At 58.8% G+C, this 19,034-nt stretch overlaps 1 protein-coding gene across 1 annotated transcript in view; it reads left to right on the plus strand.

Moving 5' to 3' along the window:
* LOC128903419 (scavenger receptor cysteine-rich type 1 protein M160-like) overlaps positions 1–19,034 on the plus strand; it is a 903,222-nt gene that overhangs the window by 701,594 nt on the left and 182,594 nt on the right. Inside the window, 1 exon segment of the mRNA XM_054187429.1 lies at positions 1,794–1,819. Coding sequence (XP_054043404.1) covers positions 1,794–1,819 — 26 coding nt within the window.

The raw sequence follows: 19,034 nt of genomic DNA on the forward strand, positions 1-19,034 counted from the left end.
CAGGGGACGGATCCTCCCCAGGGTCAGAAACCTCCCTGGCATCATCATAGCCATCAGCTGGGTCACCTCCAGGCAGGACAGGGACGTCTGAAAGGAGAGGAGAGCTGGTGACAGTGAGAAGATGCGTTCTGCAGAGCAGAGGATGGGAGGATGCGCAGGGACGTGGGGCTCCGACATCGGTGTTTGCAGCCCCACAGGAGATCCTGCCCGTCCTCACAGCTCCGAGGGTGACGCTCAGTGACACTGCTGTCCATCACATGTCTGCAGGGAGGGGAGATCCATCCCTTCCTGCCCGGCATTACCTGGTGCTGACCCCGGACCATCCTCCTCCTCGCTGTCCCCGGGGTAGGGCTGCAGCTTGCTCAGGGACCCCTCTGAATAGGAGCCTGGAGAGAGGCCCAGCGGGTGTCAGGGGAGTGCGCTCTGCTGACCCAGCTGGTGCTCAGTGCTGCTGGGGACGTGGGACCCACAGAGCCACGGCTGCACGGGGACGAGGGCTCAGGACTCACCCTGCTGCCCTGGGACAAAGCCCATCTCCAAGGGCCTGCCAGAGCTGCCCTGGGACAGCCCCTTCCCTCACCCCTCAGGTGTCCCCCAGGGTGTAGGGGCAGGCAGAGAGGGGCTGTCCCCAAATGGGACATGCAGAGCAGGTGGGGAGAAAGCTTCTCTCCTGGGCCCAGGATATGGGTGCTCCCCACACAGATCCAACAGCCCCACAACCACACGAACCATGGGTTAGGGGGCTGCAGGGCTCAACCCTGGGTGGCAGCCAGGGGAAAGAGCACTGTAGATGTGTCCTCAACGAGGGACGCACACCAACCTGAGCCGCTGAACCTTGCCTGCTTCTGCCATGCTGGGCTGGAACCGATCTCCTCGTACACGGCCTCAGGGACTGGCTCCTGAGCTCTCTCAGAGCCTGTGGACAGAGGCAGGGCTGGCCCAGGGATGGTCAGAGAGGGGATGGGATCCCGCAGAGAGCACACACTCTTGTCCCCCCAGCTCTGCCTCTCCCACTCACTGACACCCCACGGCACCCCTGGCCTTGCCAGCAGGCATCTTCCCCTGGGAAGGGACCCACCTCTGCGCCCAGCCCTGGAGCTTCGCACTTGCCCGGCCAGGAGGGCCAGGAGCAGGCAGAGAAGGGCTCCCAGGATGATGCACATGATGACGGGCAATGAGACTCTCCCGCTGCCGGTCAGATGGCCCCGCGTGGGATCTGCATGGCAGGAACACAGAAAGGGCAGCACCAGGCCTGGGAGAGGTGAGGGGCCGGCACACCCCAGTCCTGACCCCCATTACATACCGGGTTTCAGGGGACGAGGGATTGGGAAGCTCCCACCTGAGTGGGTGAATGACAGCCCTCCCCAGCCTCCCGCCCCACCGCTACCCCGGTGCCTCCTCCTGGGAGTTTCACAGCCCAGCAAGGAGCCCCTTCCCCCCGGCTGTGGGTCACAGCCTGGCCCCAAGAAGACCCAGCGCTGGTGGGGAGGACGGGTTACCTGCTGGAGGGGTTGGTGCTGCCGTCCTGGGTGCATCTGCAGAGGAGGAGAAGGAGAGCTGGGCTGAGAGGGTGGGGGTGCAGGTACCAGGGAGCCTCCTCTCTGACACACCGTGTGTGCGTGTGTGTGTGCGCACATGTGCATGTGCAGACATCCCTGCCACATCCCACCCAAATCGCCCCTCCTGCACGACTGGTGAGCATGGCCAGGAAGGAGCGCAGGGCTCCCTGTGAGGTGTCCCAGCCCTGCCGCTCACCTGAGCAGATCACGGCCGCGTCCTCCTTATGGCGGCAGGCACCGCTGTCCCCAGGCCGGGCCCAGCAGTCCTGCAGAGATGGCTCTGTCCCCCGGCACTCCACCTGCTCCAGCCAGATGGGGCCGCTCCCCTCCCCAAATGCAGCCTCGGCCAGGGCAGACACCGCAGGGCCACAGCCCAGCTGCCTGCATGCCACCTCGGCATCCCGCATGTCCCAAGAGTCGTCACACACCGTCCCCCAGGAGCCGCGGTGCCACACCTCCACTCGGCCAGAGCACCCCTTCTCCCCTCCCACGGCACGAATCTTCTCCCTGTCTGGAGAAGGCAGAGAGCTCCCAGGGCCGCGGGACAGCAGGCAGAGCCCTGCCAGGCGAGAGGGGCATGCAGAGGAGCAGCTACCTGTGCAGCTCGGGGTGCTGGGGCACGCAGCCATTGGGGCCGGGGGCGTTTCTGGCTGACTCCCTGCAGAGGGAAACGCTGTGGTGAAGGGGCTGCTGCAGGGGGGCGTGCAGCAGAGAGCGGGGCTCAGCTCAGCTCGTGCCACCCACCCATGGCAGCAGCTGAACCCCGGTCCTTCGGGGGACACACACTCGGCAACGTGGGGGACCCTGACTGCTCAGCCCCAAAGGGACCCTGGGTCACAGAGCAGCAGGAGGGTGTCCATGGAAGGGACGCTCCTCAGAGCCCTGGCTGTTCCCTTCTGGGACCTCGCCTCGAGAAACCTCTGCCTCAACCAGGCGAAGCTGGGAGCCCGGCTGGCAACCGCTGGTGAATGTGTGGGGCTCCGGGAGAGGAAGTCCCATTTTTGGTACCAGCAGCAGCAGCGTCTGCCTTGGAAACGAAAGGCCCCCGCAGGCCCAGGAATTTGACCATGCCCAGCCAGGAGCAGGAACGCAGGGGATGCTGGTGCCCGGCTAGCTCAGAATTACCCTTGCAGGTGATGTGGGTCTCATCTCGCAGGTCGTCGCATGACTGCGGGTGCCAGGGAGCGGAGGGACACTGCCAGAAGGAGCTGTTTCTCTCCCCACACTCCACACGATCCAGCCAGGCCGTGCCAGACAGCCTGCCATACGGACGTTGTGTTTCCAGGGACCCTCTGTCCCCGCAGCCCAGCTCCTTGCATGCCAGCGACACAGTTTCAGGAGTCATGGAGTTGGAGCAAACGCTCCCCCACGTCCCATTGTAGAAAACCTGCAGGCGCCCGGAGCAGTTGGTGCCGTTCTCCAGCCTCAGGGCCATGAACTCTGGGAGGAAAGGCAGCGAGGGGGAACAGGCTGGGCTGGGGCTGGGGGAGCAGGGACACCCCTGCACCCGCCAGGCCCTCAGACAGGCAAAGGCACGTCCAGCAAGTCCCCCTTGCACCCACAGACAGAGAAATGTCCCTGATGGACAGACACCCCTGCCCTCCCTGCGGACCGTCAGGGACAGCTGAGCTCCCCAGGGACCCCCGGTGGGACTGAGGGCACCTGTGCATGGGTGTCCCCACGATGGCCTTTGTCAGGGGCTCAGAGCTGGCCAGGAACAGCCTCGGCCGTTGCCGGCTCTCCCCTCGTCCCGGCCTGCCTGGGCACTGGGCTCCCACCACAGCTCCCGGCACACACCTGAGCAGACGACTCCTGCGTCCTCTTTGTGCCCGCAGTCGTGCTGCCCCCAGGACCCTGCCGGGCAGTCCCAGAGAGCAGCTTCGGCCCCGGAGCAGTTCACGCTCTCCAGCCAGATCTGAGCGGAGCCTTCCCCGAAGCGAGCGGAGCCAACCGCCTCCAGCGCCCCTCCGCAGCCCAGCTGGTGGCAAACGACGGCAGCATCAGACAGGTCCCAGCCGTCATCGCAGACGCTCCCCCAGCTGCCCTGGTAGTAGATCTCCACTCTCCCAGCGCAGCGCCCAGGCCCGTTCACCAGCCGCACCTGACGGCTCCCTGTAGCAGGAGGAAACCCCGGCTGCCGTCAAGGGCTGGCTGCCCACCCAGCCCAGAGCCTGGGGGGGCCGTGCAGCGCCACTCACCCCGGCAAACGACCCCCACGTCCTCAGCAATCCCTGCTTCCAGCGCACTCTCAGGCAGGGAGGTGTTGCAGAGGGTCAGGTTGGCCTCGTGCCCTGCACACCGCACCCCGCGCAGCCCCACGGGACCCGTCCCTCTCTGAGCCTTCGGGGGGTTGTAGGCTGCCTCTGCCTCTCCGCACTGCAGCTGCCGGCACACCACGCTGGCCTCCTGCACGTCCCACTGCTCATCCAGGACTCTGCCCCACGTCCCGTGCTGGAAGATCTCCACTCGCCCGTCGCACGGGCTTCCTCCACCCACCAGCCGCAGGGATGCGAAGCGAGCTGGGCCTGGGGAGAGCAGCCATGCCCCAGCCCTTGGCGGCATCGGGGAGCCCGGCAGCCTGCAGCATGTCTCCAGGCTCTGGCACCCTTGCAGGAGGGCCTTGGAGCTCGCCTGCCTGCCGCCAGCCCTCTGTGGGGACCTTCTGAGCCAGAGCCTTGCACTGCCACAGGGTCCCCTGCTTTGGGAGCATTTAAGAGGAAAACAGAGTAACCGAGTGTTTTCCTGCACTCACCTGAGCATATGACAGCAGCGTCGTTCTCATGGGAGCACGGCGAGGCCCCCAGGGCAGTCACTGGGCACTCTCCCAGGTGGGCTTCAGTCCCGTCACAGTGGAAGGAGTCTCTCCAGACAGGGCCGCTTCCTCTCCCAAAATGCCCTCCTTTAGGAATGGACTCAGCAAACCCGCAGTTGAGGTGACGGCAGAGAACGTGGGCGTCCAAGAGGTCCCAGCGGGAGGCACAGAGGGTGCCCCAGGTGCCCTGCACATGGACCTCCACCCTCCCCTCACACGCCGTGCTGCCGTTCACCAGCCTGAACCCTGTGAACTCGGGACAGAGAAGGATGAGACAGGGCAGACTTGTGCTTTTCTCCCTTGGGTGGTGGAGTAGAGGGCAAACGGACACCCTGCCTTTCTCCTCCTTCTGCACCATTTTAGGGCTGCAGACAAACATTCAAGGTCAGGTTTAATGGGGCTCTGAGCAACCTGATCTAGTTGAAGAGGTCCCTGCTGGTTGCAGGCAAGTTGGACTAGATGACATTGAAAGGTCCCTTCCAACCCAAACCATTCTATGGTTCTGTGATCACCCCTTCTGTCCTCACACCCATCACAGCACAGTCCCGTCCCTGCTCCCCCATCATTGGCACACCCCCGGTGGTAACACCCTGCCCTGAGTCCTTACGTGTGCAGGTGACACCGGCAGCATTCGCGTGGGTGCAGGGCTGGTCCCTGGGGGACCCCGTGGGGCAGGAGCTGAGAAGGGATTCATTCCCCACACACTGCAGCTCTCTGTCCCACATGGGACCAGCCCCTTCTCCAAAGTGAACTGCCCCGGGGACAGACAGGGCTGTGCCACACTGCAACTCTCTGCAGACCACGTTGGCAGCTTTGGGACCAAAGTCGGAGTCACAGACAGTTTTCCACTCGTTCCTATCATGAATCTCCACTCGTCCTGAGCAGGGATTGTCCCCTCCAACCAGCCGGACAAATCCTGGAGTAACCAAAGAACCCTGTGAGTTCCCACAGCCCTCTGGCAGTTACATACCCATGTCCCACCTGGCCTGCAAGGTGGCCACAGGCAAAGAGCCCCACGACCCTCCCAGCAGCTCCCAATGGGTGCTGATGGCACAGATATACCAGGGACACCCTGCTCCTCTGCCCAAGGACAGGGCTTTTTCCCTTGGAGCGGCCCCTTTGCTTTGGTTGAGGGACTTGTGTCTGCCAGGAGGCACAACCCAAAAGCCACTGGCCACTCTGCACCCTTCTCTGGGGCTGTGGGTGGCCACGTGAGCAGCTCTCGGTGCCTCTGGCACAGGGGAACCTGGCCCTCAGCAATGCCAGACAGGTGCTGGCTGAATTGGAGAAGAAAGATGGGGGATTCAGAAAGAAAGGGGGATTCATCTCCCAGCCCCAGGCACCAAGTGAGGGTGGGATGAACTATCTTGGGGCCCAGTCGTGGGTGAAGCCCACTGGTCTTTCCTCAGGGACCAGGGACACCGGCAATGACAGTCCCAGCTTGGCAGCGTGACCAGCAACACAGGACCCTGCCCTGGCAGCCGTTCATTGCTCCCTGAGGGCACAGCCAGGTCCCTTCTCCTGTCCCAGTCCCAAAGGTGGGGAAGAGATTGGCTCCTTACCTGAGCATGTCACTCCAGCATCCTCACCATGATGACAGTCGCTTTGACCCCATCCATTGTGTCTACAGTCAGACAGGGCCGACTCTGTGCCGTGACACTCAACATCATCCATCCAAATGCGGCCAGATCCTGGCCCAAAATGTCCGTACTTAGGAGCTTCATGAGCAGACCCACAGCCCAGCTGCTTACAAACCACTGCAGCATCATTCGTGTCCCAGGAGTCATCACACACGGTCCCCCACTGGCCCTGGTGTTTCACCTCCACTCTCCCAGCACAGCGTCCGCCGCCATTCTCCAGTCTCACTTGCGCAGCCCCTTCAACCACCGAGATGGGACTGGTCAGGAGAGCGCCGAGTCCCAGAGTGCAGGTCTGGGGTCCCCCCTGCCTGTCACAGGCACCAGGATGGGAGCCCTCTCCCCTCCAGGCTCTCCCTGGGGATGTGTGGGCGTCCCCCCACTCCCCATGGGCTGTGCAGGCTGGGGGTGCTAACTCCAGACCTGCCCGGCCATTTTCTGTCCCACAGCCCTCAGCACCTCTTCCCACCTCAAAGGGCCCCTGCCCATGCCCACCCAAAACCTGTATCGCCAGGCCGTGCGCAGGGCACCTGCTCCTCCCCAGCCAAGCACCCCTTAACAGCATCATGGAGACACCCTCTCCCAGCCAGATGGACACAGGCAAAGGCACAGGGTCCATAGACCTGAGCTCCTTCTGACCCTTATCTCAGCCACACTTGGAAAGAAACCCTCTTCCCAAAGGGCTCTTGATGACCCCACTGGTACCTGATGGCCCTGGGCTGTGGGAAAAGGGAGCCGGCACTTACCTCTGCAGAGCTGCACCCAGAGGAGCAGCCACAGCACCCGAGGGGACAGGAGTCCCTCCATTCCCATCCTGAGCCTCCTGCCCTGCTGGCACAGCCCTGCTCTTCCCCACTCCCTGTCACAGCTCCTGGGGACTCAGGGGGACGTCGATGATGGGAGGGTGATATATCTCTGCAGATGCCGACCCAGCTGCGGAAGGAGCCAATCGAAGCAGCAGCACCTTTTTAGACGTTATCGGGAGCTATCTCCCCTCCGACACAGCCCAGCCCGCCAATGAACTTCTCCAGCGCCGTTCATGACCATATATGAGGGACATATATGTCCCGCTGCCGGTGTCATGGTCGATGTGGTGGCGGATCATCATGGGACAAGCTGGGTGTGGAGGGGAATTTGGTTAGTCACCCCTTGCACCCTGCTGTGGGCCTGGAAGCACTGAGCATCTCCTGCGCTGGGCTCATCCAAGAAGCCATGAGGCAAGTGTCCAGCTGCCCCCAAGCTGCGGTGACCATGGAGCGGGGACTGCACCAGGGTCTGTGTCAGGATGGGGAGGAAACAGCCCCTGCCCCTGCCATGGACCTCACTGTGCTGGGAGCAGCAGCTGGGAGAGGTCTTCATCCAGGGCAAGGGCTCCATCCCAGGAGTGTTGGTTTGTGCGTCCCTCCCTGCAGACCCCCACAGTGAGTCCCTCGCAGGAGCCGGAGCTGGATCATGTCCCTGCCCTGGCAGCAGACAGACAGCCCAGAGGCTCAGACGTGTCCCTGACTCTCAGTGTGTCACCCAGGGGCCGTTATTCCCCGCGGGCGGAGTGGGAGCTGGAGCCTGCAGGTGCACAAACCACAGCCCACGTGGCCTCGCCGCGCTCCCCCTGCTCCCCCCGCAGCGCCCGGGCAGGAAGTCTGTGGTTTCCTCCTGGCGCCGTGCCCAGGAACATCCCTGGGGTGCCCCCGAGCCACCCGCACCCCGACTGCTCCAGCCAGGGCCGCAGGGGCTGCTCCTTCGGCCTCACAGACACGGGGACGGGCAGCTCCCATCCCCCGTCATGCCCCTGTCATGCATACGGCCGCTCTGCACCGAGCCCCACGGGCACGGGGTGACATCGGTGATGTGACCTCACGTCCTTCCTGCTGCCCAAGCTGTGTGTTCGTGGGTTATACTGACGGTGACCTCACACTCTCCTACTTCTGCTGCCGTGTGCTCATGAGTGGTACCGACAGTGACCTCACGTCCCTCCTGCTGCCACCACCGTGTGCTCAGGGGTTACAGTGACCATGACCTCACACCCTCCTGCTGCTGCTGCTGCGTGCTCAGGAGTCCCGCTGTCACACGTGTGTGCGTGTTGTGTACAGGCTTCTGATGACGATGGTTCTTCCAAAAAGCCATACTGGGGTGGGGTCCAAGTATTATTTTAATGGCATCAGAAGCGGCCACACAAGCCATATGCCTGCTCCTTGCCCAAAAGCTACACAGGCAGCGGTGAAATCACAAGAGCGACATTCACAAGCCACGTTCCTGCTCCTGGCCTATCAGGTATTCAGACACCAATGACCTCACAAACACCTACATAAACTACTGCTTGGCTCCCAATCTGTCATCTACTCGGGCACCCTTGACACCACAACACCCTACACTACCCATGTTCCTGCTCCTGCCCTACCAGGTACGCGGGCAGCAGTGACTTCACCAGCTCCTACACAACCCATGGGCCTCTTCCTGGCCTGTCAGCTGAGCGGTCACAGGTGACCTTGCAAACACCTACACAAGATGGGGGCTTAGTCCTGGCCTGCCAGCTTCTCAGGCACCTGGGACCTCAAAACACCCAACACAAGACATGTTTCTCCTGGGCTCCTCAGGCACCAGTGACATCGCAGAGACATCCACAAGCCAGGTGACAGCTCCTGGCCTGTCATCTGTGCATGCACCAGTGACCTCACAGGCACCTACACGAGCTGTGCACCTGGGCCTGCCTTATCAGCTGCTCAGCCAAGAGTGACATCACAAGGACAAGCCCGAGCCACGTGTCTCCTATCAGCTACACCAGCACCAGTGACCTCACCAGCCCCTACAGGAGCCCTGGCCTTGCTCCTGCTCTATCAGCTACTCAGGCACCACAGACCTGACCCCCACATCTCCCCCTGCTTGCTGTCTGCTCACCTCTGAGATACGACTCCTCACAAGCTCCTGCACAGACCAGAAGCCTCCTCTTGGCCTGTTGGCTACTCAGGCAGCAGCTCCTCACAAGCACAGACCAACCTATTTGCTGCGTGCTCGTCTTTTGGGGGGACCCAAGCCAGTACTGACCCCCCTCTCCGTCACTTGCTCACCCCTCCTAGAAGGGGGCCGTAGCCCCTGGGCATGTTCCAGCGTGTCCGTGCCCCACCACCTTTCGGGCACCCCTCCGCCCTCTTGAATTCCCCCCAGCCCACCCTGTCAGGGCTTGTTCTGCAGCCTGGTAAAGTGGGGGACCCCCACCCGGCCTTTGCCTTCTGCTTCCATTCACATTTAAACTCTAATTCTTCACTACACTAAATCTTATTGAAGAAGGGTTTATTCAATTCAAAACTATAGCTCCATTTCAAATTTACAGTTATGCAAACTTTAGAAACAAAGATTATTAATTTAATTTCTATATGTTTATTAATGTTTACCTATGTAGAAATCTATACATATATACATAAGTATATATATAAAAAGAATGTGTGTATTATTAAAAAACCTAAATTCATGACTAGAATTATACACTTCCTTTCATAGATATATACAATATATGATTATATTGTCTATAAATATTCTATTTTTATATCCAAACGAGGCAGGCGGCCCATCCCAGGGGCTGCCTGAGAACACGCGGGTGTGACGGTGTCAGGAAATGGCCGTTAGCCAATCACGGAGCTGTGTGATCTTTAACCAAATGGCAGCTCCCTGCCAGGAATGGCGGCATCTCGGCAGAAAATGGCGGACAAACCACAATGGTGGACAAACCACAATGGCGGCCCCGTGCGTGTAGGTGAAGGGCCTTCCGGGTCCGACGCACTTCCAGGTCCATCCAGCCGGGGTGGCCGGTGCTGGCAGCCAATCAGAAGAGAGCAGAGGCCCAGTAGAGGAGAGGGGGCGGGACTTCCCCCGGAAGCTGGTGGGCGGGGCAGCTGTCAGGCCGAGTGGCCATCAAGAAGAAGGTGCAGGGCCCCAAACCTGAGGGCAAAGGCTCAGGGAGGCAGCGATGGGAACCAAAGGTGGTCAGTCACGCTGAGGGATGGAGGCGTGTGAGAGGGGGAGTGTTTATTCCAGCAAGGTCATCTGCGCGGGGACCTTGTTAATGGGGAAACGGGGAGAAAAAAGGGGAAAGCAGAAGCAGAGTGCACTGAGCCACAAACTTGAGAAAAGAACCATGGAGTCCATGGCAAGAAAGAGCTTTTGCCAGTCCCAGGAACTGGTGGGCCATCAAGAAAGTCCAGGTGGCACCTCCAGGAAGATCAAGTGGCCGTTTGAAATGAGAACGTTGTGAGTCAGAGGGAGCCTGGTCTGGGAGGGATGCGGGAATGAATAGAGCTGTGCAAAGCCCTGAGGGACATGCAGCGGAAGGGGGAGCAGGGAGGAACCAAGAGGGGGGAGGCAGAACACGGTGTAAAAGAGGCCAGTTGCATGTCAGACTGGATTGACCGGGAAAGGGATGGAGTTTTTAGGAAGAGAGAAGGGCCAGGGGCTGCTGGTGTGTTCGGAACCCACAGGGAAACGGCTGTGAAATGCTTCATAGGATTTGGGGTGTGTTCCTCTAAAGAAGTTGTCATGGTCAGTGGCCCAGCTGAAGTGCCTCTGTACCAACGCACGCAGCCTGGGGAACAAAGAGGAGGAGCTGAGCACCCTTGTGCAGCTGGAATCCTCACGGCTGGGGTTTGCTACAGGCCACCCGAGCAAGAGGAGCCTTTTGACGAAGCGTTCTTACTTCACCTCCAGGAAGCACCACACTCAGAGGCTGAGATCTACTGGGGGACTCCAGTCACCCTGGCAGCTGCTGGAAGAGCATCCCATGAAGCTGTGAGCAGTGCAGGAGACTCATGGAGTGTGTTGACGAAGGGATTGAGAGCAGCCCTGCAGAGAAGGGCGTGAGGATGCTGGGGCTGGAGTAACTGAACATGAGCTGGACACGTGCGCTGGCAGCCCAGAAAGCCAAGCGCATCCTGGGCTGCATGAGAAGAAGCGTGGCCAGCAGGTGGAGGGGATTCTCCTCCTCTACGCTGCTGTGGTGAGACCCCAGCTGGAGAACAGCGTCCAGCTCAGGGGTGCCAAGCACAAGACAGACACGGACCTGTTAGCGTGCGTGTAGAGGAGGGTCACAAACATGCTGTGAAAGCTGGAACACCTCTCATGGAGAAAAGCTGAGAGAGTTGGGGGTGTTCAGCACGGAGAAGGGAAGGCTCCAGGGAGACCTTATTGCAGGGATCCAACATAAAAAGGAGGCTCATGGGACAGTCGAGGAGAGACTGTGTACCAAGGCCTGCAGTGACAGGACGAGGACCAGGGCTTTAAGGTGTGTCCCCAAGGTGTCCCCGTCAACCCGACCTGCGCCTTCTCCCCCGGCAACCCCAGCTCCGCCATGATGCCAGCGGGCGGTGGGGCAACGACCACTCAAGCCGGAAACCGGACCCACTTCCGGCGCAGGGGATGATGGAGGATGGATTACAGGCCACTGCGCACGAGGCATCCAAGTACGGGCCAGTGACCGCAGTATGAACCAGTGATCCCAGTATGGACCAGCATGGCCCGTTCCCAGTGTGGTCCCAGTGCTCCCAGTATGACTCCCTGACTCCCCCCAGTGCTCCCAGTGCGGTCCCAGTGCTCCCAGTATGATCCCCTGACTCCCCCCAGTGCTCCCAGTGCTATTCCAGTGCTCCCAGTATGACTCCCTGACTCCCCCCAGTTCTCCCAGTGCTGTCCCAGTGCTCCCAGTATGACCCCCTGACTCCCCCCAGTGCTCCCAGTGCTGTCCCAGTGCTCCCAGTATGACTCCCTGACTCCCCCCAGTGCTCCCAGTGACGTCCCAGTGCTCCCAGTATGACTCCCTGGTTCCCCCCAGTGCTCCCAGTGAGGTCCCAGTGCTCCCAGTATGACCCCCTGACTCCCCCCAGTGCTCCCACTGCGGTCCCAGTGCTCCCAGTATGACCCCCTGACTCCCCCCAGTGCTCCCAGTGCACTCCCAGTGCTCCCAGGATGACACCGTGACTCCCCCCAGTGCTCCCAGTAAGTCCCCCTGAGTCCCCCCAGTGCTCCCAGTACTGTCCCAGTGCTCCCAGTATGACTCCCTGGTTCCCCCCAGTGCTCCCAGTGCTGTCCCAGTGCTCGCAGTATGACCCCATGACTCCCCCCAGTGCTCCCATTTTAATCCCAGTGCTCCCAGTATGACTCCCTGATTCCCCCCAGCGCTCCCAGTGCTGTCCCAGTACTCCCAGTATGAACCCCTGACGCACCCCTGTGCTCCCAATGCCGTCCCAGTGCTCCCAGTATGACTCCCTGGTTGCCCCCAGTGCTCCCAGTGTCGTCCCAGTGCTCCCAGTATGACTCCCTGACTCCCCCCAGTGCTCCCAGTGCTGTCCCAGTGCTCCCAGTTTTACCTCCTGACTCCCCGCGGTGCTCCCAGTGCGGTCCCTGTGCTCCCAGTATGACTCCCTGACTCCCCGCAGTCCTCCCAGTGCGGTCCCAGTGTTCCCCGTACGACTCCCTGATTCCCCCCAGTGCTCCCAGTGCGGTCCCAGTGCTCCCAGTATGACTCCCTGACTCCCACCAGTGCTCCCAGTGAAACCCCCTGACTCCCCCCAGTGCTCCCAGTGCGCTCCCAGTGCTCCCAGTATGACTCCCTGACTCCCCCAACTGCTCACAGTGCGGTCCCTGTGCTCCCAGTATGACTCCCTGATTCCCCCCAGTACTCCCAGTGCACTCCCAGTGCTCCCAGTATGACCTCCTGACTCCCCCCAGTGCTCCCAGTGCTGTCCCAGTGCTCCCAGTATGACTCCCTGGTTCCCCCCAGTTCTCCCAGTGCTGTCCCAGTGCTCCCATTATGACTCCCTGACTCCCCCCAGTGCAGTCCCAGTGCTCCCATTATGATACCCTGACTCCCCCCAGTTCTCCCAGTGCGGTCCCAGTGCTCCCAGTATGACCCCCTGACTCCCCCCAGTGCTCCCAGTGTGGTCCTATTGCTCCCAGTGGAACCCCCTGACTCCCCCCAGTGCTCCCAGTGCAGTCCCAGTGCTCCCAGTATGACTCCCTGACTCCCCCCAGTGCTCCCAGTGCGCTCCCTGTGCTCCCGGTCTGACTCCCTGACTACCCCAGTGCTCCCAGTGCGCTCCCAGTGCTCCCAGTATGACCTCCTGACTCCCCCCAGTGCTCCCAGTACGGTCCCAGTGCTCCCAGTATGACTCCCTGACTCCCCCCAGTGCTCCCAGTGCGGTCCCAGTGCTCCCAGTATGACTCCCTGACTCCCCGCAGTCCTCCCAGTGCGGTCCCACTGTTCCCCGTACGACTCCCTGATTCCCCCCAGAGCTCCCAGTGCGGTCACAGTGCTCCCAGTATGACTCCCTGACTCCCACCAGTGCTCCCAGTGCAACCCCCTGACTCCCCCCAGTGCTCCCAGTGTGCTCCCAGTGCTCCCAGTATGACTCCTTGACTCCCCCCACTGCTCACAGTGCGGTCCCTGTGCTCCCAGTATGACTCCCTGATTCCCCCCCAGTACCCCCAGTGCCCTCCCAGTGCTCCCAGTATGACTCCCTGGTTCCCCTCAGTACTCCCAGTGCACTCCCAGTGCTCCCAGTATGACCCCTGACTCCCCCCAGTCCTCCCAGTACAGTCCCAGTGCTCCCAGTGCAACCACCTGACTCCCCCTGTGCTCCCAGTGAGGAGTGGAACCTTATGACATTCAAACAGGGCAAGTGTCGGGTGCTGCACCTGGGGAGGACTAACCCCGTGCACCAGGACAGGTTGGGGGCTGACCTGCTGGAGAGCAGCTCGGTGGAAAGAGACCTGGGAGTCCTGGTGGACAACAGGATGACCACGAGCCAGCAATGGGACCTTGTGGCCAAGAAGGCCAATGGCATCCTGGGGTGCATCAAGAAGAGTGTGGCCAGCAGGTGGAGGGAGGTCATCCTCCCCCTCTACTCTGCCTTGGTGAGGCCACACCTGGAGCACTGTGTCCAGTTCTGGGCTTCCCAGATCAAGAAGGACAGGGAACTGCTGGAGAGGGTGCAGCAGAGAGCTACCAAGGTTAGTTTGCAGCAACAGAAAAGGCTGCTCCGCAACACCTCCTCCCTGGGCCTCCACCTTGGCTGTGCCTCGTATTAGCTCCAGGGTGGAGACGGTCTTGAGTGGTTGAACTCCAATGGCTCATGCTCTGTGCTCAGGTTCACCTCCAAAGGTGGTGGAGAGAGAAAGCTCAGGTTGGAGGTTCATGGGAAGGTTAGAAGGCCTGTGTCCTGTCACTGCACTGCAGATGTCTATGTTTGTACAGTTTAACGTGACACGAACAATGGATGAGTGTGTCTGACCGAGGCAGCCTTGCGTGGCTCTATCGCCAATAGCACAAATGACCCTTCCAGAAGAGAGCATCTCCTGCCCTCCTGTGAGGCTCACACAGCCCTTGATTTCTTACTCTGCAACTCTACGCATGGGTCGAGCCCTACCGTTCAGCCAGTTCTTCACACACCGCACCCTCCACCTGCTCATCTCCAAGCTGGGCAACTTGTCCGGAAGGATACTTTGAGGGACACTGTCAAAAGCTTTACTAAAATCCAGCAAAACTACATCCACCACCTTCCCTTCATCCACTAGGCAGGTGACCTCATTGTGGTTTGTGGTGAATGGCCTGTTCCCCTTAATGTTAACTCCTTCTCCCAGGTGGGCGTTAGGGCTCTAGATGGCCCCCAGTTCAGGCTCGGCTGTTCGCTCTCCAGGAAGGGCACTCTGTGGAGACTGCAGCAATACTGAGAGGGTTTCCCAGCAAAGTCCAAGATAACAAGAGAAGGAGAAAGCCCAAGCTCTGACTCCATGAAGAGAAACTGGAGGTGCTGGAGATAATCTGGCCAAAGATTCCCCATGACAGGGGAATCCCTTCCCACCACTACCACTGGAGGGATCTCCATGGAGATTTCCCGCATTGCTAGAGGGCCAAAATACCCAAAGAAAGTCCTTTTGTGCCCATGCCCTGCCCTCCTGCCTGGCCTGCCTGGTCACCGAGGCTGAGGCCAAGCTTATCCCAGTGCTTGACCCAGCCATGAGACTTCCCTTGCCTATCACCAGCAGAGACAGATGACAGAATGGAAGGGGTTGGAAGGGTCCTTCCGAGATCATCTAGTCCAACCCTGTGCCAAAGCACAATCAACAGCCAAGCCATTTTCCTACTTCTGGCCTGTGAGGTTCTCAGACAGAATTGACTTCAGGCACCTTCACAGACACCTACCTCTTACTCACCTGTGAGGTTCTGAGGCACAGCTGACATAAGAGTAGCTTCCCCACCATCACCCACCTTGTCACCTACAAGCTCATCTGATACACGTCCTCTCACATTTCGTCTTCCAGCACCATGTGACTGCTCCAGGACCTCACAGGCTATGCATTCACTCTGCCTCTGAGGGAAAAACAGCTTAGAGAGAGGTTTGGAGGGCAAGGGAAGGTTAGGGGTTCTGAGGGAGGCCGCTAGGGCTTTTGGGTTAGGGGTTTCTGTTACCAGTTTTCTTCCATGCGAACCAAAAACTCTGGTCAGAGTTTCTGCTTCATGATCAGGGTAGGACTGGGGCTAAGAGCTCCCCTTTTAGGGCTAGGGGTCATGGTGAGGCTCAGGATGATTCTTCTTAGGGCTTCTTGTAATTGATCTGAGTCCTGCTCAGCTTTGTGGGTTAGGGGGTTGGGTTAGGGCTAGAGGCTTAGGGTTAGGCCAGAGTTAAGGCTTTTCAAGAGCAGAAACCTCACCAAGTGCTGTCCCTCCCACACGCTTCTCCCTTCACCTATCCCATGCTCCCTTCTCTCTTTGATGAAACTCTCAGGCATGTCGAGCACTTCACAATGCTGCTCCTCACACGCAGCTTCCTCCAGCAATAATGGCATCACAATCTACTCGCCAGCAATGGCACCTTTGCCTTCATCTTCCTCTTGCCTGCCCCTAACATCTCATCATCTCCCTGGCCTTTCCCTCCAGAACTTCACAATCCCTGCCCTCCTTCTGCATCCTGGGAAACATGAGTAAGACTTAGGGAAGGGGTTGAAGATGAAAGGGGTTTGAGGGCCACGATTACATACATACAACTTAACCCTGTGTTAATAAATCTGAAATTGCTGCCACCTCAAAGTTGGGCAGGATCCCAAATTAACATTCACAACGAGACTGGACATGAGGAGAAAGAAATGTCCCATGAAGGACAGTGCTGTGACTTCTGAGGTCACCCAGAGGGAGCCTGGATCAGCGCAACGCTGGGTGCTCCAAGGAACAGGCAGGGAGGAAGAAGAGCTGTCAGGAAAGGCGAGGAGATGCCCCAGTGGGAGCAAGGGGAGGAAAGAGGTTGGGTGTCCACAGCCTGCAGGTCTTTGTCCCCTTGGCTGTGGCTGTTGTCTTTGCTACCAAGGCCTGAAAGGAGACACCTTAATCTCATGGAACCGGGGCCTCACTGCTTCCTCGCACCCCCCAGGGAGGCCGGGAGGTGTGGTGCCGTTGTCCTTCACTCGGCATTGCACACCCCACACCTCACTGCCCCGGGAGGAGCCCTGAGCCAGTGTGAGGGACAGGATCCCCCTTCCCAGGGCTGGCCGCTTGGCGGGATAAAATACATCAAGGCTTTACTCAGCATCAGCTCCACCTGCACAGTGCCTTTGCCTCCCTGTAATCACAGCCTCCAGTTGCCTGCTCAAACAAATCCATGGGGAGGCTTGGTCTGTCATGGCCCTCAGTGGGGACAATTAATGCTCCAAGACACTTTGGCGTTTGCTTCGGACTTGAATTCCTGCACAGGCTGTTCAAGCTCCTCTCAGTATCTGGCATTCCTGGGCTCAGCAGCAAATGCCCCATGGGGCTCGTTAAAGTGCAGAAAGCCCTAAGGAGCCACAGCTCTGCCATGATTTTCTTCAGGGCTTCTAGCCTGGTACAGCTCAGTGGAGAGGTCTCAGGAGTCTACTTAAAGTGGAAGGTTTCAAGAAGCACTTAATAAAAAGGTAATTTTTCATTTGGAAAGGGCTTTTCATTAGTCTTTTTATTTTTCCAGAGGAAATGCTTGCAGCTTTCTCCAGCTGATACTGAACCAGAGGGTCTCCTAAGGAGGACCGGAGAGGTAGCAACTGCCATCTCCTCGAGGTCCCCCACTGTATGGACAACTTGCCCCCCCACCTCCTCCTCCCCACCGTTTCTCTTGGGGCTGCCTGGGACTTGCATTCTTTTCCTACATCAGACTTGTGCGCTGAGTCTGCAGCTGAATGTTCACAGCTCCTTTGCACCAATTCCTGCCCGGTTCCCCTGCAGACTTGGCTGTAAATAGACAAGGGATTCTTATTCAATTTGAACAGCCAGAAGGACAAAATGATACCAATTAATTAAAGAAACCCAATGCTTTCCTCCACTATATGCCAAGTCCAAGCCTCCAATAAGCTCCACCTGCCTCAAAAGACCAATATAAAAGAAATATGTTGGAGAGATTGATAGGAAATTCTAAATATACGCACAGTTAGTGAGTTGGCTAAAGAGACAGTGTGGCAGATTAAGTAAACTTTGCCTTATTCTTGGCCAAATTTCCATCCCAGAGCCTTGTCACCAACTCATGTCTCTAGTGATGTCCCTGCCCATGTGACATTATGTGCTTGTTAAACAAAACTTTTCTTCTCCAGCAAACTCTAGCAAAACTCTTCCTTGGAGACAGTCTCTCCTCAAAGTCCCCTTGCAACCATACGGTGAATTGAGATGCAAGAATAAACTCATTACAGTTCCTTCACGTTAACGAGCTCCCGGGGGAAAGTCACGCAGTGTGGAGGGCCCTGGCAGGAATAAAGAGCCTTGGAGGTTCAGCAGGGTCTGCTGAGGGCTGTGGGTGATGAAGCTGCTTCAGGAAATGGAAGCGTGCCTCCCTGGGGGCTGATTGGAGCAGAAAACCAGAGGCAGTGATTTCAGGGTGACAAAGAAAGGAGGCAGAGACATCCTGTGTGCTGTAGCCCCCTGGATGTGCCCTGCCAAGCCAAGGGGCCCAGTGCTAATCCCCAGCTCATTGCAATGGGGATGCTTTTGGTCATCACCACATGAGCCCATACGGGGCCCCCACCACGAGGGCCCATACACGCTGGGTGCCTTCCACACTCCTGCCCCTCAGACTCGGCACGACGCAGCTCCCCCTAAGCCTTTGCCTGGACCCTAACCCTAATCCCTCACCTGCAGCTCTCATCTGTAGCCCTTCCCTGAACACTAACGCCAAAGCTGAAACCCTCACCACATGCCTCATGCCCAAACCCAAACCCAGCTCCCTCGTCCTGTCACCAACTCAGAGGTACTTATTGGAGAGGCCAAGACTGGTGGCCGCCTGGGCTGCAGTGTTCAGCCCCTCGTGGAATTCATGATCTGAAGGGATATATGCCAGCTGAAAACTATAGTCAAGACCCTAAACCTTGGGAAAGGAACTCTCAGCTGTTTTGGTCACTGGTAAATGGGACACGTGTGACCCTCTGGAAGTGCAACAAGGCCACGTCCAAGGTCCTGCACCTGGGTCGGGGCAATCCCCAGTATCAATACAGACGGACTGATGAATGGATTGAAAGCAACCCTGTAGAGGAGGACTTCGGGACGCTGGTGTGTGAAACATTGGACAGGAGCCTTCAACGTGCACTTGCAGCCCAGAAAGCCAATCATAGCCTGGGCTGCATCTACAGAAGCGTGGCCAGCAGGTGGAGGGAGGGGATTCCCCCTCTCTACTCCAATCTCATACGACTTCATCTGGAACACTGTGTCCAGTTCTGTGGGCCCCAGCAAAAGAAAGACATGGACCTCTTAGAGCGGGTCAAGAGAAGGATCACCAACAACCATTGGAGGGCTGGAAGACCTCTCCTAGGAAGAAAAGCTGAGAGAGGTAAAGTTATTGAGCCTGGAAACAGAAAAGCTCCAAGGAGACCTTCTTGCAGCTTTTGTACATCCTAATGGCCTAATGGATACCATGATGAAGTTGGAAAGTGCCACTGTCACCATCTCAGAAACACCAAGGGAAGGGCCAACAAGGAAATGGTGAAAAAGAGTTGGTTCTTTGTATGGGAGGAGATGAGGATGATCCAAGAGAAGAA

The sequence above is a fragment of the Rissa tridactyla genome, unplaced genomic scaffold (genome assembly GCF_028500815.1).
Source record: "Rissa tridactyla isolate bRisTri1 unplaced genomic scaffold, bRisTri1.patW.cur.20221130 scaffold_33, whole genome shotgun sequence".
NCBI classification, from domain to species: domain Eukaryota; kingdom Metazoa; phylum Chordata; class Aves; order Charadriiformes; family Laridae; genus Rissa; species Rissa tridactyla.